Source organism: Hippoglossus hippoglossus, chromosome 22, assembly GCF_009819705.1.
Source record: "Hippoglossus hippoglossus isolate fHipHip1 chromosome 22, fHipHip1.pri, whole genome shotgun sequence".
Lineage (NCBI taxonomy): Eukaryota > Metazoa > Chordata > Actinopteri > Pleuronectiformes > Pleuronectidae > Hippoglossus > Hippoglossus hippoglossus.
The window spans coordinates 8,714,985-8,741,503 of NC_047172.1; the positions used below are offsets into that span (position 1 = coordinate 8,714,985).

General features: G+C 40.8%; 2 protein-coding genes across 2 annotated transcripts; both read left to right on the forward strand.

The window, feature by feature from the left end:
• Positions 1 to 6,277: 6,277 nt before the first annotated feature.
• LOC117756503 lies at positions 6,278 to 12,483 on the forward strand. The gene is made up of 5 exons (XM_034577049.1): positions 6,278 to 6,286; positions 6,380 to 6,879; positions 10,731 to 11,061; positions 11,170 to 11,345; positions 12,055 to 12,483. The coding sequence occupies exons 1-5, from the start codon at positions 6,278 to 6,280 to the stop codon at positions 12,293 to 12,295; spliced, it is 1,257 nt and encodes a 418-aa protein (XP_034432940.1). The 3' UTR covers positions 12,296 to 12,483.
• Positions 12,484 to 13,614: 1,131 nt separating this feature from the next.
• Positions 13,615 to 25,686, forward strand: LOC117756456. The gene is made up of 6 exons (XM_034576983.1): positions 13,615 to 13,673; positions 14,627 to 14,933; positions 20,191 to 20,491; positions 24,038 to 24,368; positions 24,477 to 24,652; positions 25,363 to 25,686. The coding sequence occupies exons 2-6, from the start codon at positions 14,633 to 14,635 to the stop codon at positions 25,601 to 25,603; spliced, it is 1,350 nt and encodes a 449-aa protein (XP_034432874.1). The 5' UTR covers positions 13,615 to 13,673; positions 14,627 to 14,632; the 3' UTR covers positions 25,604 to 25,686.
• The last annotated feature ends 833 nt before the right edge of the window (positions 25,687 to 26,519 follow it).

Sequence of the window (26,519 nt, forward strand, 5' to 3'; positions counted from 1 at the left end):
TTCGGCAGAAAACTTCAGCTGAAGATTCCAGCTCACAATAACTTGTGTTGTTCAGACAAATTGTTTAGTAGCAATCTGCCTGTTCTATGGTTTATTTCCCATTTTGTTATCAGTGCAATAACAACAACATAATCACACATGCTCTTTCATTTCTTCTTCTTAATTTCTTATATTTCAGTCTTCAACGACTTCAGCCAAAAAAAAAAAAAAAGATACCTTCCTCAGAGGAGCAACAACAAACAACATTAACTTATTTTTAAATATAACCAAATTTGATATCTACACAGTAAGGCTTCTTTAGTTTTCTGATAAGCAATTAAGTTGCAGTGTGCAGCAAGTTTTGATTAAAACGAGAATGGTACTCACAGTAGAGCGCATATCGCCACCAAAGCCCAACAGTCTCCTTAAATCAAGAGAAGCCTTGTAGCTCAGGCCACGTTATGTTTATCAGGTGGTAGTTACAGGTTTCTATCCCTATTAATTACCATTCAGCAGCTGAAAAAAGCCTACACCCCTTTTAAAACCACATTAAAATACAATTGATACCAATCCCCTAAAAATGTCAGATTTTTTCAACAAGATCCATGAATTATTCACTGAGAAATCAACGAAAAATGTAAAAGAATGCCTCATCTCGTTTCCAGTTCCAGGAAAACATATTCCTGGAACTGCCCAATGATTCGGATCCGCTGGAAATCCGTTCAGAAAATTTGCATAACCCTGCTACCTAAATAAGATCAAATGCAGATACATAAGCGAGAACATTACCTCTTGGCGGAGGTAATTACTGCTCCTGACCTTTACATTAAATGCACAGTATGACGACTGTTGACCTGACGCACTAGTCAGAAATATAACAGGAACATCCACTTCAGTAGGAGTTTAGTCTTTAGCCTGTTTCAATTTCATTTTACGAGTGTACTTGAGTTCCTGCCACCACACTTACAGATGCAATAAAGATGCCGGAGACAGCAGCAATCCAGACAGTCGAGCGGATAATGGCTCTGATGATGATGATGGTGGTGATGATGATAATCTGCTGGGCCCATCAGAAATGTCCTGAACAGTGTGCGCCTCAACCACATGATAAGACAATCCTCAGCGCTGCAATCTGGGGGAAAAAACATGGCAGGTAGTAAAATATGTAATATATTGATTCTCAGGACACCACAGGTAAAATATAGTCGTACAATGGTGCAATGACAGATAAGAGTTCAGCAGGAGTCCACATTAATCATCCTACGTGTGATATGTGCTGCATTGTGCTGTCCGAACTGATTTCCTACAGCAGGTGGAGACATTGGCCGACTGATTTTGTGCAGAAGTGGTGTTAAGTCACCACAAAGTGCTGAAGGACCTGCTGCACTCAAACATATGCAAAGCTGCTGCTTTCATTCAACTTTAAATACAGCAGCCTGCACGGGCACTAATAAGACATCGGAATGGGTGGTGGGTTAAGTGTCCTCCAGGTAAATCCCCCGTGACTCTACTGCTGGTGGGAAAGAAGTTGTAGATTTAACTTGACAGTGAAAATCATTCAAACAAAACTAAATATGACAGAGAAGGACTTTTTTTTTTAGTCCTATTTAAACTCTCCAGGAATTGAACTTGAACATCTATCTAGATTTAATAGAGACAAAAGTGTGTGAGCTGCATTAGCTAATACATGTGGTGCATGGTTTCCTGGAAACAATGGAATCTGCCACTATGGCCTGTGGATCTAAACAACAGTTGATGAGTGGGCAAAAGCAGTAACAACAAAATTGATGTGGAACAGTTTATTTTATTCAAAGAAAGAAGTAAATAAACTCTTCAAATAAAATAACTTGTACCTTTGGCTCATGTAGGACTTTTGGTAAAGCTACACCAAAAACATTCACTGTACCACAAAAAATATTTTTATTATCTTCAAGGAGGTTTTCCTCTCTTCAGCAGAGTTCATTTAGCTGCTTTCAGACATGCAGTTCAGACATTTTCCCTGAAATTTTCTGAGGGAAATGTCTGAGTCGGTTTGCGCCGGACGTTATCTGGAACTTTCCCTCCCTACCCCTCAGCTCTGTGGAGCATTGTAGCATCTTTCAGCTCATTGTTTTGGTTTTAGCTTGTAGCTCAACTCTCCTTGCTCTCATTTGTTTTTCTGCTGACTGTCTGCTGAGGGAGCCAGGTGGAGAAAGTCCTCAGAAAGTTCGGAGGCTCTCACTCGGACATTTGCGTTCACACATAAACTTCCTCTGGAGATCGGAAAGCAGCTCAAGACAGGTCCTGCATTATCTTGTTTATATGTTACGTGGCCCTGTCTCGTGGGCCCTGTTTCAAAATTACCACAGCAGAATTAAATTCTGAAGGGAAATTATTGGGACTTAAAAGAACAGAGGGAAGGTTAATTTAGGATTCCCAGTTCCCACATGCATATATATTTATGTATGTATGTATGTATACATTTACATATATTTCCTCTGTGCATATATTTACAGTATGTGCAGCCGCAGTCCACAGTATTTGTCCCACAATCTGATGATGCAATGGTATTTTTATTTTTGCTTTATTTCAGGAATGGATGTTTTTAAGTACCATCGGCCATGAGGGAAACAAAACACATACACCTCAGACAGAACCCGGCTGACGCAACAGCAGGGACCCCTGGTTAATGTTTGCTCTCTGGTGACATCTGCTGGGGAACAACAATACCTGCTCTCTAAAAGTTTGACTTGATTTAACTGAGCCTCTTTTCTGTCTGTGCAAATCCAATATCTGTTGTACAATTACATATTTTCTGTTCACACCGTATATATTCCGTGGAAATTGTACGTATTATTAAAATTTTGTATGTGTTTATTGATTATATTATTTTATTGTTTACTTACACGCAGCCTGTAAACTGCTCATGCACTGAAATATTTAAGAAATACATGATTGATAAGTAACATTAACTAACTAACTTTCACTTTTTCCCTCCCTTGCGATCCACATCTGGCAAGAATCAACAACAACTATTATTATTATTATTATTATTATTATTATTATTATTATTATTATTATTATTATTATTATTATTCCGGCCTGAGCACCAGCAGTCGCAACAATCTAATTTTTGAGGGCCTGATTATGCTCGAAAACTCATGAAACTTCATGTAAGATTCAAAAGTGGTGAAAGATTTGGAATTTGAAATTGACATGGCAAAAATGGCTCCATAGCGCCCCCTGAAACGTAGCCCCTCTGCCTCGTATCACTGATCGTTATGAAATTACATTCACACATGTATCATGGCCAGACGAACAGAAACGTCTCAAAAAGCAATACACTAAACCCAACAGGAAGTCAGCCATTTTGAATTAAGTAGCCATTTTGGCCGATTTACGCACTAGTGCTTTCATAACATCAACTTCATAATTTGCTGTCATCTTAACCCTTTGGGGATTAACAGTTATTAAAAGTTTTATTTGAAATTTCTCAAGAATACATACATTTTCACAACTTTTGAAATTTCCATTAAGTTGGTCATGAGTTAGTCATAAGTTTTCGAGCAACCCTGCCCTCAACAATGTGATTGTTGCGACCGAATGATAATAATAATCGAAGCAAATCCGATAGTGTCCTCACACTGTCAGTGCTCGGGCCCTGATAACTTGTGCTGCTCTCATCAATAACATCACTACATCTATGAGTTTCCCTCCTATTACTGACATTGTTATAACCAGTATGACTGAGGTTAAATATGACACTTACACAACTGCTCCTGTTCTCACTTCTCTCTCTCCCCCATCCTCTCTCTTCTCTCCCCTCTTTTCCACCCACTTCTCCTGTCTTCCCCATTGTTCTCCGCTCACCCCAGCTGGTCGAGGCAGATGTCCGCCCACATTGAGTCTGGTTCTGCTCGAGGTTTCATCCAGTTAATGAGAGAGTTTTTTTTTTCTCTTGCCAAAGTGTTTGCTCGTTGTGGGAACAGCATGGATTCTCTATCATTTTGAAGGCCTTGACCTCACTATGCAAAGTGCCTTCAGGTAACGTTTGCTTTGATTTGGTGCTATACAAATAAAACTGAATGAAAGTGAATTGAATTACACGGTTGTAGTGCAGTAAAAGTTATAACAATAGGTGTATTTGTGTCCACCATTGTCTCGTTTCAAAGGTCAGCGGCAAATTGAGAAATAAACCGAAATTAAATATCTGCTTTACAACCAATTGCCACTTGACTTGTTTATGAGCCGTCTCTAAACAGCATATAACCTTTGATGCGTTGCCAACATTTACATTTCTATACTCAACAACTTGTGCTGGAAAGTAACTGGAAATCCCAGAGTTAGCCCATTAGAGAATACGGCAGAAGAATGTCGTGTTGACAACACTCACACTCATGTGGAAGACACCGTCGAAAATGTCAAGAGAGCTTTTGGTGATAAGGACTGATGCCGGTTCCGATGTCCTGTGATCTCTGTGGAATTTATATGCCATGTCATGTCTGACCCGCAGAATCTCCTGCGTTGTTCAAGGATATCCATACCTGATTCTCCTGAGTTTGAGTTTAAAAACGGCTTTAGACCTGAGCCAGGAGAGTGGAGCGCCGGTGATGTTGAGGGAGGATTTAAGGCGGGAGAGATAACTTGTGTGGTTGAAAGTGTCGAAAGCTGCAGGTTGAGGTCGAGGAGGATGAAAACGTGAGAGGTGGAGAGTCTGAGGAGAGGAGGGGGTCGTTTAACGAGGGCAGTTTCTGTGCTGTGCTGTGAATCCGGAAGACGGTGATGATGTCAGGGTTTGGGGCCACTGAACCAGAGCTGAGGTAGTATTTCACGATGCCTGTGGGGATGGCTGGAAGACAGTTAGGACGGAATCCAAGACACATGTGGAGTTTGTCATGCCTGTCGTCAAGGTATGCAGCTTCAATGGGGACACAGGGGAGAATTGAGAATGGTGTCATTGGAGCTGGTTGAAAACGTGAATATTAGGTGGACCGGGCTTTGTACTCTAGAGAAAGTAATCTGTTCAGAGATCCACCGTGAGACCTGTTTTCTTGCACCGTCTTTCGTGTTGTCGACTATATGATTGAGCTGAGCGAGTGAACGAGACTGTGTTGGTTTTAATGGGCAGGACACAGGGAGACAGGTCGTTAACATGGTCAGACAGTGGGGTCGACATAAAAACGATGAATCACACACTTCTTCTATTATCCACCTTCACAAAGGCGTGGAAATACCTGAATAAAGAGACATTGGGAAGACATTAAAATGCCACTTGAGAGACAATTAAACAAGGCAGTTCAAAGTGCTTTCACAGAGACACACAACAAAATAGGAAAAACAGCATTGAAGACAAAACAAGGTAATAAATAGTAAAAGATTAATTTGAGCTGCAGAACTGTCAGTTTTAGCAGAACCTCAGGAAGCTTGTTCCTCATTGGATGTGTGGAAACTTGAAGCTGCCTGACCGAATAACCAGATGACCTGAGGGCTGGATATCCTGTAACACACACACAGACATACATGTTGTGGCTTATAATATGTCCCGTCACACTCAGGAAATCAGTGAAGTCTGTTTGACTTTTTTCACTAAAACCTTTAAACGTGCTATTACAATAGTATTACTTGTCAAATAATTAAAATTAATTAAAATCAGACATAACATATGTTATATAAATCCTTTAGTTCTCACTCTTTCAATGCAAATATGCACCTATCAGTTTTTGTAGTAATTTCGCCTTTTTTTTTACTGTTAATGCTGCTCATCATACTACAACTACTGTTATATCTTTAACTGCTATTTACTACATTTTGGACTGTAGGTGTGCAGAGACATTAAGCTGATATGGAAAACGTGTTGGGAAACATTTATCACCTTCGCCAAGCAGGTGGAGTTTTTACACCTGTCCGTTTGTTTGTCGATTGGTTTGTTCGGATTCAGAGAATTTAATTAATCCCAAAAGGGAAATTCACTTTACAATCTATCCCATTCATGTAAATAGAATAAATAGAATATTTAAAAACATAACTCATAGCAGCAATCAACACATCAACATGTCAGTGACAAGTGCTCAGATCCAGAGGAGCCAGTTGAGAACAACAGTTTCAGGAAGGAGACAATCCACATGGCTATGGGGTGGCTGAGATGCCTGCAGGTTGATTACTATTCTTATTGGACATTTGATTCAATGTTTTTTTCTTTTATTAACTTTTACAGAAACCAATATTGGGTTTATAATTCACACCTCTTCAGGAGAATTCTTTGCAGTTTGGTCAGAGTTAAAGTCTCTAACTGTGGTTTCTAATCCCACCACAGGTTCGAATGGACAAGGTAAAATATTTCAGATGGAAGTTTTTCCTCCTCATCATTTGTACCTTCATCTTCCTCTGCATCATCAGTGTGAAAACGCCTGTGACGTTTAAGTCAAATCCAGGACCCTACGGGCTGAGCAGAACGTGTCCCTTTCATGTCTCTGATCAGACCATCACCCCCCTCAAAGACACCAAGCACCTACTGGTGTCGGCCTTCATGGACCAGAGGGTGCAGGGCTTTGATATACGCATCATTGGCCTCTTCAGGATAGACTCCATCCAACCCCTTCACTGTCGCTTCTGCTGTGCAGGTTTCTTGTCGATCACAACTCCAGCAAACATTTTACAACATCCAGAAATATTTGGATTTCCCTTCGTCACGACAGATGTCATGTGTCCGATTCCTGAAAACTGCAACGCAACACATGTCACTCTTCTGACTCAGCCAGAGAGTGGGATTGCACCTAAACAGATTTGGCTTCCGATAAGAAACAGAAAGACCAACATGGACGAGGAGGAAGAGTTGCAGTTTAACTTCACAGTCTGCATCTCCAGCTTGTTTGCAGACTACAACAACGTGCTTCAGTTCGCCCAGACCCTGGAGATGTACAGGTCAGTGCAGCAGCAACGCCACAAAACTCGGTCAGAAATAAACAACACCTGACACTGTCACAAAAAAATACTGCAGTTTGTTTCAGGGATTTTGGATTTCATCCAGTTATTCTCGTCGAGAGGGAGCGGTAGGTGGTGTCAAATGTCACCGCGGCGTATACAACTCATGCACTCACATTTGGCATCCTGTCAGTATGCTTTAATGTAGCTGCAGGCAGAGATTTCAGATCAAATCCTCCTGGGCTCAACAGAAGGAAGCAACTCAATCAGACAAACATAAAGCTCCAAGCGACACAACATCCATCCAGTATCATTGTTTCCACCATTACTGACTGATTTGTTTCGCTGCAATCGAACATCTTCAAACATTTGAACTTAAGCAAGGCCACAAAGACAAAGACACCCATTTTTAAAAAACAAAACCCAGTTTTAAAATAAAACCAGATACGCTATACTGCAGTTTAAGGCCAGACTTATGAGGCCTCCCCAATTTGAAGGTAACCTTTCAAAACTAACGCTGTGTCTGAAATCATTCACTAACTCCTACTTTACTAGGGTCTTCCAGACTAATTAGTGAGCCCATCAGCAAAAGAAAAAAACGATTTCAGACACTACTCAGTGCATTTTACCTGCACCGGTAATGACGTCATTGTCGCAGGATTATGACTCACAACAACAACAGCGTCGGAAAATTTCACTAAACATGTGGACAGCTCTACAAAATGGCGAACACACACTATACAGTGGACTACATAGTAATTAGTGGGTGATTTCTGACACAGCTTTAGTTCAATTCATTCATTTAATTATGGAACAATTTGTACCAGACTCACGAACATATTTGAAACTGGTGGCACCCCCTATTGTGGGATTTCAAATATAATTTTCCACATGTGATTCCAAACTCTTCAACTTCAAAATTTTCTACAGTTTTTACTGTTGTAATATATATATATATATATATATATTATTGTTATATTAAAGAAGAAAAAAAAGATACAATTTTTGGGGGGTATTTGTGGTGCCCCCTATGGATCAGGCTCAAAGTGCTTTTGTCGGCCTATTCCTACTCATGAAACGATGATATCTACCTGTGACAAATTCAATCAAGTCAATTTGACTTTCAAATTTTAATCTTGGGGCCCTTAATTACAGCGCCACCATCTGGTCACTTGGACGTCTGAAGAGCTCTAGTAATAACAAGAACAAGAACAACGGACAGAAAGGGAACAGGTTTTTGATTTGTTTATAAAGATGTGGTTGGTGTACACAGTTTGCAGAGATCAGGGGAAATATAAGCTACAATGTTACAAAGGACATAATGTGTTTACAACCAGACTTGAACGGACACCTCATCTCAACAGCCGACGCTGTAGCTCTTACTGTATCAGGAACAAGCAAAAATCACTGTGGCACTGAAACTGCGTTTGGGTATTTTCTAAAAGGAAAGACTCCCAATTTTAGATTTCTAACTCTTGCTCCCCTGAAGTTTGAAAGTGCTCATAGAACTTTTACAACAGCTCAGGTTCCACAAGTAAATTTTTGCATTCATTTTCTCCATTCGCGTATCAGAAAATTTGTGGAACCAGGCCAACCAGTAACGAGATGATAATGACCATAAAACATTTTATGTGAGTTGTCTGACTGAACTGCACCTCAGTCAGACAACTGACGTTCAAACATTTATTGCAGCAGTAGAACAGATTTTAATGCTCTTTTTAAATCTATGATTTTACTAAACCAACAAGATACGAATATAAAAGTCAAATGAACGATAGCAGGTCGACTAGTGGACACACCCACATAGTCCTGAGGAGCGGTCTATTCAGAAAGTACTTTTGTGCATGGACTGTAGGTGTGCAGAGACATTAAGCTGATATGGAAAACGTGTTGGGAAACATTTATCATCTTCGCCAAGCAGGTGGAGTTTTTACACCTGTCCGTTTGTTTGTCGATTGGTTTGTTCGGATTCAGAAAACGTAATTAATCCCAAAAGGGAAATTCACTTTACAATCTATCCCATTCATGTAAATAGAATATTTAAAAACATAACTCATAGCAGCAATCAACACATCAACATGTCAGTGACAAGTGCTCAGATCCAGAGGAGCCAGTTGAGAACAACAGTTTCAGGAAGGAGACAATCCACATGGCTATGGGGTGGCTGAGATGCCTGCAGGTTGACTACTATTCTTATTGGACATTTGATTCAATGTTTTTTTCTTTTATTAACTTTTACAGAAACCAATATTGAGTTTATAATTCACACCTCTTCAGGAGAATTCTTTGCAGTTTGGTCAGAGTTAAAGTCTCTAACTGTGGTTTCTAATCCCACCACAGGTTCGAATGGACAAGGTAAAATATTTCAGATGGAAGTTTTTCCTCCTCATCATTTGTACCTTCATCTTCCTCTGCATCATCAGTGTGAAAACGCCTGTGACGTTTAGGTCAAATCCAGGACCCTACGGGCTGAGCAGAACGTGTCCCTTTCATGTCTTTGATCAGACCATCACCCCCCTCAAAGACACCAAGCACCTACTGGTGTCGGCCTTCATGGACCAGAGGGTGCAGGGCTTTGATATACGCATCATTGGCCTCTTCAGGATAGACTCCATCCAACCCCTTCACTGTCGCTTCTGCTGTGCAGGTTTCTTGTCGATCACAACTCCAGCAAACATTTTACATATATATATATATATATATATATATATATATATTATTGTTATATTAAAGAAGAAAAAAAAGATAACATTTTTGGGGGGTATTTGTGGTGCCCCCTATGGATCAGGCTCAAAGTGCTTTTGTCGGCCTATTCCTACTCATGAAACGATGATATCTACCTGTGACAAATTCAATCAAGTCAATTTGACTTTCAAATTTTAATCTTGGGGCCCTTAATTACAGCGCCACCATCTGGTCACTTGGACGTCTGAAGAGCCCTAGTAATCTTGAGCCCTAGTAATGACTGGCATCAGAATGTACAAGAACAAGAACAACGGACAGAAAGGGAACAGGTTTTTGATTTGTTTATAAAGATGTGGTTGGTGTACACAGTTTGCAGAGATCAGGGGAAATATAAGCTACAATGTTACAAAGGACATAATGTGTTTACAACCAGACTTGAACGGACACCTCATCTCAACAGCCGACGCTGTAGCTCTTACTGTATCAGGAACAAGCAAAAATCACTGTGGCACTGAAACTGCGTTTGGGTATTTTCTAAAAGGAAAGACTCCCAATTTTAGATTTCTAACTCTTGCTCCCCTGAAGTTTGAAAGTGCTCATAGAACTTTTACAACAGCTCAGGTTCCACAAGTACATTTTTGCATTCATTTTCTCCATTCGTGTATAAGAAAATTTGTGGAACCAGGCCAACCAGTAACGAGATGATAATGACCATAAAACATTTTATGTGAGTTGTCTGACTGAGGTGCAGTTCAGTCAGACAACTGACGTTCAAACATTTATTGCAGCAGTAGAACAGGTTTAGCGTCTAGGCTCCAACTTAATCACTATTACAATATGATTACACAGGAATGATGGGAGTGATGAGCAAATACTTGTAACCCCCCGTTGGAGCCTACAGGTGGATGCTGGGGTGGTGGAGGGGCTGAAGCAACTAGTAGCAATACTGCAGCAGCAGTGCGAGCAAAAGGGATGATGGAAAATTTCTCTCTGCTTAAATAGACCACCTGATAAGGTGGGTGTGTATTATTGATGGTTGTGGAGAGTGAGGTAAGTTACATGATGTATGTCACAAGATTGGAGCAGCGCAGCTCGAGTTGGCTGCCTGAACTAGCTCGCAGGCGTCGCTCCATTTATTTGAACCTTTGCATCACTTTTGCCCTCAGGTTGCTGGGTGTGGGCAGAGTGGTGATCTATAACACCAGCTGTGGCCCAGAGCTCGAGCGTCTGTTGCAGATCTACAGCCAGGACGGCTTCCTGGAGATAGTTCCTTGGCCCATCCACCAACATCTGAATCCATCTAAAGGCTGGCTCTTCTCAGAGCACGGAGGGGACGTGCACTACTTTGGCCAGTTAGCCACGCTCAATGAGTGCATTTACAGATCCATGGAGCGCTCACGCTACATCTTGCTGAACGACATCGATGAGATTATAATGCCTTACCAACATGACAACCTGATGTCTATGATGAACATGCTCCAAGAGCAGCATCCAAATGTAGGATATTTTTCCTCTGTATTTAGGAATAACTCAACATTTACACATTTGTTTTCGAATTCTTTTATTTCATGCCACATCTGTCAAACCTGAACCTATGTTCTGCAGGCTGGAGTGTTCATCATAGAGAACCATTTCTTTCCCAAGAAACCCTTTGAGGGAGACAAACCAGGTCCACTGCCTCAATGGAGAGGGGTGCCAGGCTTTAATATTATGGAGCACATCTACAGGGAGGAGCCTGACAGAACCAAATACCTACCCAACAAGTTGATAGTTAAGCCAAGGTAGGAGAACTTGTCAGAATGCTGAGCTGTTTTTTAGACATGATCTCCTCTTTCACATATGAAGAATGCAGCAGGAGTTTGTCCGGGTCAGACACGTTCACAACAGGACAATGTACAGAACATCCAGGCGAGGGGTGGAGTCTGGGTAGAGAATAAAAGAAGGCAGGACATAACGTATACATTTTGATGCAGAAAGCAACGTTATCGCCAAAAACTCCCGAATCTCATTGTCTTACTAAGTGAACATCTTTGTCAGCGTCTCCTATGTGTATGACATCTCTCTTTCATCCTGAGATATTTTAATTCTTTTCGTATTTTTCAGTTTTGCGTCTGCTGTGTGTTATCAGCATGATCAACGTCATCAATGCATTAACTCACTCGCTATGAATTGTCCCGATGTTTCCTGCCATATTCTCACGTGGGCTCACTCTTACATCTTCCCACATTTTAACAGGGGTTGGCAAGAAAAGTTCTGAACATTTTCCGGAAAAAACAGGAATGTGTCTTTAGTTCAGTACATGTCTGAAAGCAGCTTTTGAGAAATTGCAGGAGAAACGATATTTCCATGTCCTCAAAGCTCATGTATAATAATGTGGATGAATGTGGCACAAAAAGCTACAGATATTTTAAAAGAAACTGTTGAAATGTATTAATGATAACGAGCATAAACACCTTACTGAATGTCTAATTGACTGTGTGTGGATCACAGGGCGGTGGAGCAGACCTCGGTACACGAAGTGCTCAAGCAATTCAACGAAACCTTCAAGGTTCCGATGGAAGTCTGTCGGATCATCAACTGCCGAATGATATACACAAAATCACAGCTGGAGCTACTCCATGTAGACACCCGACTGTGGGACTTCTCAGATGATCTATTGACCAGCGTGATGAAGATGCTGAGGAGAGCCGGGCTGCTGAGCTCCGAGGTAGAGGGTCGACAGATTGGATAAACAGGCTGAGTGAATGCACATTCTCACCAGCAGGACATATAAAAAACGTTTGAAAAAGGAAGGAACGACACTGAGCTTTCGCATTTTTAATGGGCTGAGGGCCGATGTCTACTCACTATTGTAGAGAGCAGGTTGGAAACTAAAAGGGGACAAGGGCCCCGAAGCTCTGGAGCGACTTGCTAGAGGAAATTAGGCTGTCAAAGTCAGTAGCTGTGTCTCAATTCAGGCCCGCATCCTTCAGCAGACTTGGTTCATGAAGACTTGCCGAAATAAGGATACAGAGGATTTCATATCTGCCAGCTGCTTTTCACTGCATTGCATCGGCCCCAGAGAGAATCCACCCGCTTGGATCCTCTGTTGCTTAGAAATGACGCATTTGCCAGCAGCATTTGAAGGAGCATTTGGCGCCATTGGCCTTTAAATGCAGCCTCTGAAGGATGCTGCCCCTGAATTTGGATACAGCCAGTGTCATCTTTTAAGTCCCTTCTTAAAACGTACTTTTACCAGAGAGCCTTGCGTGATTGTGCGTGTTGTGCACCTGCCTCTGTAGGCACATATTACTTTCTTGATATATGTCCCTTTAATATAACACCGACCAGGTTTATTGTTGGTCAAAGGTGCATTAAAAAGCTAAAAACTACTGAAGAAAATCTAATTGGAGCAATACAATTTTTAAATGTTTGTCAACTTAAAAACTTCTGTTCATAATTACTAAAATTAAGAAAAAAAGACTTAAAAAATCCTTTCAATAATGTGGAAAAAGTAGTTGGAACAACTTAATTTGAAGCAGTATTCAACTTAAACATTTGTGTTTTATAACAATTCTTAAGTAAGTAGAAATTAAAAATACCTTTCATTGCAGAGGAAAAGCTAATTGACCTAACTCAATGTTGGTTGTTGTTTGAAGGTAATTTCTTAATAAGTTACAGTGACTCAAAAAAGATCAACGCAAACTGTTGCGTTCATTTTCTTTGTTGAGACAAGGTATTAGTGTTTAAAGTGTACTGTTATTTCTTTAACTGCTATTTACTACATTGTATGATTTTTTAGGAAGTATTTTTGCACTATTGCGGTTTGCACTACTCTCATCCTATCGTGCATACTATGTTTTACTATGTACTACATTTTGAGTACCTAATATGTAGCATATATTTAGAGACAGCATTTCAATCCCGCCTAAAATCTACATAAAAATGAGGATACATTCACCTCCTGCTTCCTGTTTCATTGTGAGATGTGTGCACTTTGCTCCGCCCTGGAGATAAAACCAGTGACGCCCCCCCCATACTGAAGAAAAGCACAGGTTTAAAAAAACATACAGAGGCTGCATTTGACTGTGCATCTCTTTCCACTTCTCTCAGAATCACCTCAGCTTTCGGTAAGTCACATGATTTCTTGAGGATGTATAATATATTCACTGGAGGGAAAAAGGTCTCCGATTTGTTTCTTTTTAAAATGATTATATGGGAAAATCTGCTCCTCTGTATTTACAGGACTTATTCATTAAATTCTTCTCAAGGTCTTTCCTTCTTTATGAGATAACATGTGTTATGATTAATGATTTGACAGTATATATCAAATACTTTTGAATTTATTCGACTTTGCTTAAAATAGACGTTTTTAGCGTCTAACTTCACGTCAGCTCTTTATGTTCCACTGGTTTTAATCTACTACATCCTGTTTCAGGTCCTCTGATTTTAATGCTCTTTTTAAATCTATGATTTTACTAAACCAACAAGATACGAATATAAAAGTCAAATGAACGATAGCAGGTCGACTAGTGGACACACCCACATAGTCCTGAGGAGTGGTCTAATCAGAAAGTACTTTTGTGCATGGACTGTAGGTGTGCAGAGACATTAAGCTGATATGGAAAACGTGTTGGGAAACATTTATCATCTTCGCCAAGCAGGTGGAGTTTTTACACCTGTCCGTTTGTTTGTCGATTGGTTTGTTCGGATTCAGAAAACGTAATTAATCCCAAAAGGGAAATTCACTTTACAATCTATCCCATTCATGTAAATAGAATATTTAAAAACATAACTCATAGCAGCAATCAATACATCAACATGTCAGTGACAAGTGCTCAGATCCAGAGGAGCCAGTTGAGAACAACAGTTTCAGGAAGGAGACAATCCACATGGTTATGGGGTGGCTGAGATGCCTGCAGGTTGACTACTATTCTTATTGGACTTTTGATTCAATATTTTTTGCCTTTATTCACTTTTACAGAAACCAATATTGGGTTTATAATTCACACCTCTTCAGTAGAATTCTTTGCAGTTTGGTCAGAGTTAAAGTCTCTAACTGTGGTTTCTAATCCCACCACAGGTTCGAATGGACAAGGTAAAATATTTCAGATGGAAGTTTTTCCTCCTCATCATTTGTACCTTCATCTTCCTCTGCATCATCAGTGTGAAAACGCCTGTGACGTTTAGGTCAAATCCAGGACCCTACGGGCTGAGCAGAACGTGTCCCTTTCATGTCTTTGATCAGACCATCACCCCCCTCAAAGACACCAAGCACCTACTGGTGTCGGCCTTCATGGACCAGAGGGTGCAGGGCTTTGATATACGCATCATTGGCCTCTTCAGGATAGACTCCATCCAACCCCTTCACTGTCGCTTCTGCTGTGCAGGTTTCTTGTCGATCACAACTCCAGCAAACATTTTACATATATATATATATATATATTATTGTTATATTAAAGAAGAAAAAAAAGATAACATTTTTGGGGGGTATTTGTGGTGCCCCCTATGGATCAGTCTCAAAGTGCTTTTGTCGGCCTATTCCTACTCATGAAACGATGATATCTACCTGTGACAAATTCAATCAAGTCAATTTGACTTTCAAATTTTAATCTTGGGGCCCTTAATTACAGCGCCACCATCTGGTCACTTGGACGTCTGAAGAGCCCTAGTAATCTTGAGCCCTAGTAATGACTGGCATCAGAATGTACAAGAACAAGAACAACGGACAGAAAGGGAACAGGTTTTTGATTTGTTTATAAAGATGTGGTTGGTGTACACAGTTTGCAGAGATCAGGGGAAATATAAGCTACAATGTTACAAAGGACATAATGTGTTTACAACCAGACTTGAACGGACACCTCATCTCAACAGCCGACGCTGTAGCTCTTACTGTATCAGGAACAAGCAAAAATCACTGTGGCACTGAAACTGCGTTTGGGTATTTTCTAAAAGGAAAGACTCCCAATTTTAGATTTCTAACTCTTGCTCCCCTGAAGTTTGAAAGTGCTCATAGAACTTTTACAACAGCTCAGGTTCCACAAGTACATTTTTGCATTCATTTTCTCCATTCGTGTATAAGAAAATTTGTGGAACCAGGCCAACCAGTAACGAGATGATAATGACCATAAAACATTTTATGTGAGTTGTCTGACTGAGGTGCAGTTCAGTCAGACAACTGACGTTCAAACATTTATTGCAGCAGTAGAACAGGTTTAGCGTCTAGGCTCCAACTTAATCACTATTACAATATGATTACACAGGAATGATGGGAGTGATGAGCAAATACTTGTAACCCCCCGTTGGAGCCTACAGGTGGATGCTGGGGTGGTGGAGGGGCTGAAGCAACTAGTAGCAATACTGCAGCAGCAGTGCGAGCAAAAGGGATGATGGAAAATTTCTCTCTGCTTAAATAGACCACCTGATAAGGTGGGTGTGTATTATTGATGGTTGTGGAGAGTGAGGTAAGTTACATGATGTATGTCACAAGATTGGAGCAGCGCAGCTCGAGTTGGCTGCCTGAACTAGCTCGCAGGCGTCGCTCCATTTATTTGAACCTTTGCATCACTTTTGCCCTCAGGTTGCTGGGTGTGGGCAGAGTGGTGATCTATAACACCAGCTGTGGCCCAGAGCTCGAGCGTCTGTTGCAGATCTACAGCCAGGACGGCTTCCTGGAGATAGTTCCTTGGCCCATCCACCAACATCTGAATCCATCTAAAGGCTGGCTCTTCTCAGAGCACGGAGGGGACGTGCACTACTTTGGCCAGTTAGCCACGCTCAATGAGTGCATTTACAGATCCATGGAGCGCTCACGCTACATCTTGCTGAACGACATCGATGAGATTATAATGCCTTACCAACATGACAACCTGATGTCTATGATGAACATGCTCCAAGAGCAGCATCCAAATGTAGGATATTTTTCCTCTGTATTTAGGAATAACTCAACATTTACACATTTGTTTTCGAATTCTTTTATTTCATGCCACATCTGTCAAACCTGAACCTATGTTCTGCAGGCTGGAGTGTTCATCATAGAGAACCATTTCTTTCCCAAGAAACCCTTTGAGGGAGACAAACCAGGTCCACTGCCTCAATGGAGAGGGGTGCCAGGCTTTAATATTATGGAGCACATCTACAGGGAGGAGCCTGACAGAACCAAATACCTACCCAACAAGTTGATAGTTAAGCCAAGGTAGGAGAACTTGTCAGAATGCTGAGCTGTTTTTTAGACATGATCTCCTCTTTCACATATGAAGAATGCAGCAGGAGTTTGTCCGGGTCAGACACGTTCACAACAGGACAATGTACAGAACATCCAGGCGAGGGGTGGAGTCTGGGTAGAGAATAAAAGAAGGCAGGACATAACGTATACATTTTGATGCAGAAAGCAACGTTATCGCCAAAAACTCCCGAATCTCATTGTCTTACTAAGTGAACATCTTTGTCAGCGTCTCCTATGTGTATGACATCTCTCTTTCATCCTGAGATATTTTAATTCTTTTCGTATTTTTCAGTTTTGCGTCTGCTGTGTGTTATCAGCATGATCAACGTCATCAATGCATTAACTCACTCGCTATGAATTGTCCCGATGTTTCCTGCCATATTCTCACGTGGGCTCACTCTTACATCTTCCCACATTTTAACAGGGGTTGGCAAGAAAAGTTCTGAACATTTTCCGGAAAAAACAGGAATGTGTCTTTAGTTCAGTACATGTCTGAAAGCAGCTTTTGAGAAATTGCAGGAGAAACGATATTTCCATGTCCTCAAAGCTCATGTATAATAATGTGGATGAATGTGGCACAAAAAGCTACAGATATTTTAAAAGAAACTGTTGAAATGTATTAATGATAACGAGCATAAACACCTTACTGAATGTCTAATTGACTGTGTGTGGATCACAGGGCGGTGGAGCAGACCTCGGTACACGAAGTGCTCAAGCAATTCAACGAAACCTTCAAGGTTCCGATGGAAGTCTGTCGGATCATCAACTGCCGAATGATATACACAAAATCACAGCTGGAGCTACTCCATGTAGACACCCGACTGTGGGACTTCTCAGATGATCTATTGACCAGCGTGATGAAGATGCTGAGGAGAGCCGGGCTGCTGAGCTCCGAGGTAGAGGGTCGACAGATTGGATAAACAGGCTGAGTGAATGCACATTCTCACCAGCAGGACATATAAAAAACGTTTGAAAAAGGAAGGAACGACACTGAGCTTTCGCATTTTTAATGGGCTGAGGGCCGATGTCTACTCACTATTGTAGAGAGCAGGTTGGAAACTAAAAGGGGACAAGGGCCCCGAAGCTCTGGAGCGACTTGCTAGAGGAAATTAGGCTGTCAAAGTCAGTAGCTGTGTCTCAATTCAGGCCTGCATCCTTCAGCAGACTTGATTCATGAAGACTTGCCGAAATAAGGATACAGAGGATTTCATATCTGCCAGCTGCTTTTCACTGCATTGCATCGGCCCCAGAGAGAATCCACCCGCTTGGATCCTCTGTTGCTTAGAAATGACGCATTTGCCAGCAGCATTTGAAGGAGCATTTGGCGCCATTGGCCTTTAAATGCAGCCTCTGAAGGATGCTGCCCCTGAATTTGGATACAGCCAGTGTCATCTTTTAAGTCCCTTCTTAAAACGTACTTTTACCAGAGAGCCTTGCGTGATTGTGCGTGTTGTGCACCTGCCTCTGTAGGCACATATTACTTTCTTGATATATGTCCCTTTAATATAACACCGACCAGGTTTATTGTTGGTCAAAGGTGCATTAAAAAGCTAAAAACTACTGAAGAAAATCTAATTGGAGCAATACAATTTTTAAATGTTTGTCAACTTAAAAACTTCTGTTCATAATTACTAAAATTAAGAAAAAAAGACTTAAAAAATCCTTTCAATAATGTGGAAAAAGTAGTTGGAACAACTTAATTTGAAGCAGTATTCAACTTAAACATTTGTGTTTTATAACAATTCTTAAGTAAGTAGAAATTAAAAATACCTTTCATTGCAGAGGAAAAGCTAATTGACCTAACTCAATGTTGGTTGTTGTTTGAAGGTAATTTCTTAATAAGTTACAGTGACTCAAAAAAGATCAACGCAAACTGTTGTGTTCATTTTCTTTGTTGAGACAAGGTATTAGTGTTTAAAGTGCACTGTTATTTATTTAACTGCTATTTACTACATTGTATGATTTTTTAGGAAGTATTTTTGCACTATTGCGGTTTGCACTACTCTCATCCTATCGTGCATACTATGTTTTCCTATGTACTACATTTTGAGTACCTAATATGTAGCATATATTTAGAGACAGCATTTCAATCCCGCCTAAAATCTACATAAAAATGAGAATACATTCACCTCCTGCTTCCTGTTTCATTGTGAGATGTGTGCACTTTGCTCCGCCCTGGAGATAAAACCAGTGACGCCCCCCCCATACTGAAGAAAAGCACAGGTTTAAAAAAACATACAGAGGCTGCATTTGACTGTGCATCTCTTTCCACTTCTCTCAGAATCACCTCAGCTTTCGGTAAGTCACATGATTTCTTGAGGATGTATAATATATTCACTGGAGGGAAAAAGGTGTCCGATTTGTTTCTTTTTAAAATGATTATATGGGAAAATCTGCTCCTCTGTATTTACAGGACTTATTCATTAAATTCTTCTCAAGGTCTTTCCTTCTTTATGAGATAACATGTGTTACGATTAATGATTTGACAGTATATATCAAATACTTTTGAATTTATTCGACTTTGCTTAAAATAGACGTTTTTAGCGTCTAACTTCACGTCAGCTCTTTATGTTCCACTGGTTTGAATCTACTACATCCTGTTTCAGGTCCTCTGATTTTAATGCTCTTTTTACTTACAACAAGCTAAACATTCTGAAAGTCCTCTTTTACTTTTGTATGACATTTTGGCTGCAGTAACACACAGTAGCACTTGAATGCAGCCAAAACTAACTCGTGATCTTTTAAAGCCTCTATACTCACACAGGCGGAAGGGAAATTCACTTTACAATCTATCCCATTCATGTAAATAGAATATTTAAAAACATAACTCATAGCAGCAATCAACACATCAACATGTCAGTGACAAGTGCTCAGATCCAGAGGAGCCAGTTGAGAACAACAGTTTCAGGAAGGAGACAATCCACATGGTTATGGGGTGGCTGAGATGCCTGCAGGTTGACTACTATTCTTATTGGACATTTGATTCAATATTTTTTGCCTTTATTCACTTTTACAGAAACCAATATTGGGTTTATAATTCACACCTCTTCAGGAGAATTCTTTGCAGTTTGGTCAGAGTTAAAGTCTCTAACTGTGGTTTCTAATCCCACCACAGGTTCGAATGGACAAGGTAAAATATTTCAGATGGAAGTTTTTCCTCCTCATCATTTGTACCTTCATCTTCCTCTGCATCATCAGTGTGAAAACGCCTGTGACGTTTAGGTCAAATCCAGGACCCTACGGGCTGAGCAGAACGTGTCCCTTTCATGTCTCTGATCAGACCATCACCCCCCTCAAAGACACCAAGCACCTACTGGTGTCGGCCTTCATGGACCAGAGGGTGCAGGGCTTTGATATACGCATCATTGGCCTCTTCAGGATAGACTCCATCCAACCCCTTCACTGTCGCTTCTGCTGTGCAGGTTTCTTGTCGATCACAACTCCAGCAAACATTTTACAACATCCAGAAATATTTGGATTTCCCTTCGTCACGACAGATGTCATGTGTCCGATTCCTGAAAACTGCAACGCGACACATGTCACTCTTCTGACTCAGCCAGAGAGTGGGATTGCACCTAAACAGATTTGGCTTCCGATAAGAAACAGAAAGACCAACATGGACGAGGAGGAAGAGTTGCAGTTTAACTTCACAGTCTGCATCTCCAGCTTGTTTGCAGACTACAACAACGTGCTTCAGTTCGCCCAGACCCTGGAGATGTACAGGTCAGTGCAGCAGCAACGCCACAAAACTCGGTCAGAAATAAACAACACCTGACACTGTCACAAAAAAATACTGCAGTTTGTTTCAGGGATTTTGGATTTCATCCAGTTATTCTCGTCGAGAGGGAGCGGTAGGTGGTGTCAAATGTCACCGCGGCGAATACAACTCATGCACTCACATTTGGCATCCTGTCAGTATGCTTTAATGTAGCTGCAGGCAGAGATTTCAGATCAAATCCTCCTGGGCTCAACAGAAGGAAGCAACTCAATCAGACAAACATAAAGCTCCAAGCGACACAACATCCATCCAGTATCATTGTTTCCACCATTACTGACTGATTTGTTTCGCTGCAATCGAACATCTTCAAACATTTGAACTTAAGCAAGGCCACAAAGACAAAGACACCCATTTTTAAAAAACAAAACCCAGTTTTAAAATAAAACCAGATACGCTATACTGCAGTTTAAGGCCAGACTTATGAGGCCTCCCCAATTTGAAGGTAACCTTTCAAAACTAACGCTGTGTCTGAAATCATTCACTAACTCCTACTTTACTAGGGTCTTCCAGACTAATTAGTGAGCCCATCAGCAAAAGAAAAAAACGATTTCAGACACTACTCAGTGCATTTTACCTGCACCGGTAATGATGTCATTGTCGCAGGATTATGACTCACAACAACAACAGCGTCGGAAAATTTCACTAAACATTTGGACAGCTCTACAAAATGGCGAACACACACTATACAGTGGACTACATAGTAATTAGTGGGTGATTTCTGACACAGCTTTAGTTCAATTCATTCATTTAATTATGGGACAATTTGTACCAGACTCACGAACATATTTGAAACTGGTGGCACCCCCTATTGTGGGATTTCAAATATAATTTTCCACATGTGATTCCAAACTCTTCAACTTCAAAATTTTCTACAGTTTTTACTGTTGTAATATATATATATATATATATATATATTATTGTTATATTAAAGAAGAAAAAAAAGATACAATTTTTGGGGGGTATTTGTGGTGCCCCCTATGGATCAGGCTCAAAGTGCTTTTGTCGGCCTATTCCTACTCATGAAACGATGATATCTACCTGTGACAAATTCAATCAAGTCAATTTGACTTTCAAATTTTAATCTTGGGGCCCTTAATTACAGCGCCACCATCTGGTCACTTGGACGTCTGAAGAGCCCTAGTAATGACTGGCATCAGAATGTACAAGAACAAGAACAACGGACAGAAAGGGAACAGGTTTTTGATTTGTTTATAAAGATGTGGTTGGTGTACACAGTTTGCAGAGATCAGGGGAAATATAAGCTACAATGTTACAAAGGACATAATGTGTTTACAACCAGACTTGAACGGACACCTCATCTCAACAGCCGACGCTGTAGCTCTTACTGTATCAGGAACAAGCAAAAATCACTGTGGCACTGAAACTGCGTTTGGGTATTTTCTAAAAGGAAAGACTCCCAATTTTAGATTTCTAACTCTTGCTCCCCTGAAGTTTGAAAGTGCTCATAGAACTTTTACAACAGCTCAGGTTCCACAAGTACATTTTTGCATTCATTTTCTCCATTCGCGTATCAGAAAATTTGTGGAACCAGGCCAACCAGTAACGAGATGATAATGACCATAAAACATTTTATGTGAGTTGTCTGACTGAGGTGCAGTTCAGTCAGACAACTGACGTTCAAACATTTATTGCAGCAGTAGAACAGATTTTAATGCTCTTTTTAAATCTATGATTTTACTAAACCAACAAGATACGAATATAAAAGTCAAATGAACGATAGCAGGTCGACTAGTGGACACACCCACATAGTCCTGAGGAGCGGTCTAATCAGAAAGTACTTTTGTGCATGGACTGTAGGTGTGCAGAGACATTAAGCTGATATGGAAAACGTGTTGGGAAACATTTATCATCTTCGCCAAGCAGGTGGAGTTTTTACACCTGTCCGTTTGTTTGTCGATTGGTTTGTTCGGATTCAGAAAACGTAATTAATCCCAAAAGGGAAATTCACTTTACAATCTATCCCATTCATGTAAATAGAATATTTAAAAACATAACTCATAGCAGCAATCAACACATCAACATGTCAGTGACAAGTGCTCAGATCCAGAGGAGCCAGTTGAGAACAACAGTTTCAGGAAGGAGACAATCCACATGGCTATGGGGTGGCTGAGATGCCTGCAGGTTGACTACTATTCTTATTGGACATTTGATTCAATGTTTTTTTCTTTTATTAACTTTTACAGAAACCAATATTGGGTTTATAATTCACACCTCTTCAGGAGAATTCTTTGCAGTTTGGTCAGAGTTAAAGTCTCTAACTGTGGTTTCTAATCCCACCACAGGTTCGAATGGACAAGGTAAAATATTTCAGATGGAAGTTTTTCCTCCTCATCATTTGTACCTTCATCTTCCTCTGCATCATCAGTGTGAAAACGCCTGTGACGTTTAGGTCAAATCCAGGACCCTACGGGCTGAGCAGAACGTGTCCCTTTCATGTCTTTGATCAGACCATCACCCCCCTCAAAGACACCAAGCACCTACTGGTGTCGGCCTTCATGGACCAGAGGGTGCAGGGCTTTGATATACGCATCATTGGCCTCTTCAGGATAGACTCCATCCAACCCCTTCACTGTCGCTTCTGCTGTGCAGGTTTCTTGTCGATCACAACTCCAGCAAACATTTTACATATATATATATATATATATATATATATATATATTATTGTTATATTAAAGAAGAAAAAAAAGATAACATTTTTGGGGGGTATTTGTGGTGCCCCCTATGGATCAGGCTCAAAGTGCTTTTGTCGGCCTATTCCTACTCATGAAACGATGATATCTACCTGTGACAAATTCAACCAAGTCAATTTGACTTTCAAATTTTAATCTTGGGGCCCTTAATTACAGCGCCACCATCTGGTCACTTGGACGTCTGAAGAGCCCTAGTAATCTTGAGCCCTAGTAATGACTGGCATCAGAATGTACAAGAACAAGAACAACGGACAGAAAGGGAACAGGTTTTTGATTTGTTTATAAAGATGTGGTTGGTGTACACAGTTTGCAGAGATCAGGGGAAATATAAGCTACAATGTTACAAAGGACATAATGTGTTTACAACCAGACTTGAACGGACACCTCATCTCAACAGCCGACGCTGTAGCTCTTACTGTATCAGGAACAAGCAAAAATCACTGTGGCACTGAAACTGCGTTAGGGTATTTTCTAAAAGGAAAGACTCCCAATTTTAGATTTCTAACTCTTGCTCCCCTGAAGTTTGAAAGTGCTCATAGAACTTTTACAACAGCTCAGGTTCCACAAGTACATTTTTGCATTCATTTTCTCCATTCGCGTATCAGAAAATTTGTGGAACCAGGCCAACCAGTAACGAGATGATAATGACCATAAAACATTTTATGTGAGTTGTCTGACTGAGGTGCAGTTCAGGTTCAGTTCAGGTCACTCATGTTCAAACATTTATTGCAGTAGGCGTGGCTCCATTTATTTGAACCTTTGCATCACTTTTGCCCTCAGGTTGCTGGGTGTGGGCAGAGTGGTGATCTATAACACCAGCTGTGGCCCAGAGCTCGAGCGTCTGTTGCAGATCTACAGCCAGGACGGCTTCCTGGAGATAGTTCCTTGGCCCATCCACCAACATCTGAATCCATCTAAAGGCTGGCTCTTCTCAGAGCACGGAGGGGACGTGCACTACTTTGGCCAGTTAGCCACGCTCAATGAGTGCATTTACAGATCCATGGAGCGCTCACGCTACGTCTTGCTGAACGACATCGATGAGATTATAATGCCTTACCAACATGACAACCTGATGTCTATGATGAACATGCTCCAAGAGCAGCATCCAAATGTAGGATATTTTTCCTCTGTATTTAGGAATAACTCAACATTTACACATTTGTTTTCGAATTCTTTTATTTCATGCCACATCTGTCAAACCTGAACCTATGTTCTGCAGGCTGGAGTGTTCATCATAGAGAACCATTTCTTTCCCAAGAAACCCTTTGAGGGAGACAAACCAGGTCCACTGCCTCAATGGAGAGGGGTGCCAGGCTTTAATATTATGGAGCACATCTACAGGGAGGAGCCTGACAGAACCAAATACCTACCCAACAAGTTGATAGTTAAGCCAAGGTAGGAGAACTTGTCAGAATGCTGAGCTGTTTTTTAGACATGATCTCCTCTTTCACATATGAAGAATGCAGCAGGAGTTTGTCCGGGTCAGACACGTTCACAACAGGACAATGTACAGAACATCCAGGCGAGGGGTGGAGTCTGGGTAGAGAATAAAAGAAGGCAGGACATAACGTATACATTTTGATGCAGAAAGCAACGTTATCGCCAAAAACTCCCGAATCTCATTGTCTTACTAAGTGAACATCTTTGTCAGCGTCTCCTATGTGTATGACATCTCTCTTTCATCCTGAGATATTTTAATTCTTTTCGTATTTTTCAGTTTTGCGTCTGCTGTGTGTTATCAGCATCATCAACGTCATCAATGCATTAACTCACTCGCTATGAATTGTTCCGATGTTTCCTGCCGTATTCTCACGTGGGCTCACTCTAACATCTTCCCACATTTTAACAGGGGGTTGGCAAGAAAAGTTCTGAACATTTTCCGGAAAAAACAGGAATGTGTCTTTAGTTCAGTACATGTCTGAAAGCAGCTTTTGAGAAATTGCAGGAGAAACGATATTTCCATGTCCTCAAAGCTCATGTATAATAATGTGGATGAATGTGGCACAAAAAGCTACAGATATTTTAAAAGAAACTGTTGAAATGTATTAATGATAACAAGCATAAACACCTTACTGAATGTCTAATTGACTGTGTGTGGATCACAGGGCGGTGGAGCAGACCTCGGTACACGAAGTGCTCAAGCAATTCAACGAAACCTTCAAGGTTCCGATGGAAGTCTGTCGGATCATCAACTGCCGAATGATATACACAAAATCACAGCTGGAGCTACTCCATGTAGACACCCGACTGTGGGACTTCTCAGATGATCTATTGACCAGCGTGATGAAGATGCTGAGGAGAGCCGGGCTGCTGAGCTCCGAGGTGGAGGGTCGACAGATTGGATAAACAGGCTGAGTGAATGCACATTCTCACCACCAGGACATATAAAAAACATTTGAAAAAGGAAGGAACGACACTGAGCTTTCACATTTTTAATGGGCTGAGGGCCAATGTCTACTCACTATTGTAGAGAGCAGGTTGGAAACTAAAAGGGGACAAGGGCCCCGAAGCTCTGGAGCGACTTGCTAGAGGAAATTAGGCTGTCAAAGTCAGTAGCTGTGTCTCAATTCAGGCCCGCATCCTTCAGCAGACTTGGTTCATGAAGACTTGCCGAAATAAGGATACAGAGGATTTCATATCTGCCAGCTGCTTTTCACTGCATTGCATCGGCCCCAGAGAGAATCCACCCGCTTGGATCCTCTGTTGCTTAGAAATGACGCATTTGCCAGCAGCATTTGAAGGAGCATTTGGCGCCATTGGCCTTTAAATGCAGCCTCTGAAGGATGCTGCCCCTGAATTTGGATACAGCCAGTGTCATCTTTTAAGTCCCTTCTTAAAACGTACTTTTACCAGAGAGCCTTGCGTGATTGTGCGTGTTGTGCACCTGCCTCTGTAGGCACATATTACTTTCTTGATATATGTCCCTTTAATATAACACCGACCAGGTTTATTGTTGGTCAAAGGTGCATTAAAAAGCTAAAAACTACTGAAGAAAATCTAATTGGAGCAATACAATTTTTAAATGTTTGTCAACTTAAAAACTTCTGTTCATAATTACTAAAATTAAGAAAAAAAGACTTAAAAAATCCTTTCAATAATGTGGAAAAAGTAGTTGGAACAACTTAATTTGAAGCAGTATTCAACTTAAACATTTGTGTTTTATAACAATTCTTAAGTAAGTAGAAATTAAAAATACCTTTCATTGCAGAGGAAAAGCTAATTGACCTAACTCAATGTTGGTTGTTGTTTGAAGGTAATTTCT

Excerpts from the sequence above, each read along its gene's own strand:
- LOC117756503 (XM_034577049.1), top strand. Across the intron at positions 11,062-11,169 it reads TCCAAGAGCAGCATCCAAAT|GCTGGAGTGTTCATCATAGA; the intron begins GTAGGATATTTT and ends TATGTTCTGCAG. Across the intron at positions 11,346-12,054 it reads AAGTTGATAGTTAAGCCAAG|GGCGGTGGAGCAGACCTCGG; the intron begins GTAGGAGAACTT and ends TGTGGATCACAG.
- LOC117756456 (XM_034576983.1), top strand. The coding sequence starts at position 14,633 with ATGGACAAGGTAAAATATTTCAGATGGAAGTTTTTCCTCCTCATCATT. Across the intron at positions 20,492-24,037 it reads CAGACCCTGGAGATGTACAG|GTTGCTGGGTGTGGGCAGAG; the intron begins GTCAGTGCAGCA and ends TTTTGCCCTCAG. Across the intron at positions 24,653-25,362 it reads AAGTTGATAGTTAAGCCAAG|GGCGGTGGAGCAGACCTCGG; the intron begins GTAGGAGAACTT and ends TGTGGATCACAG.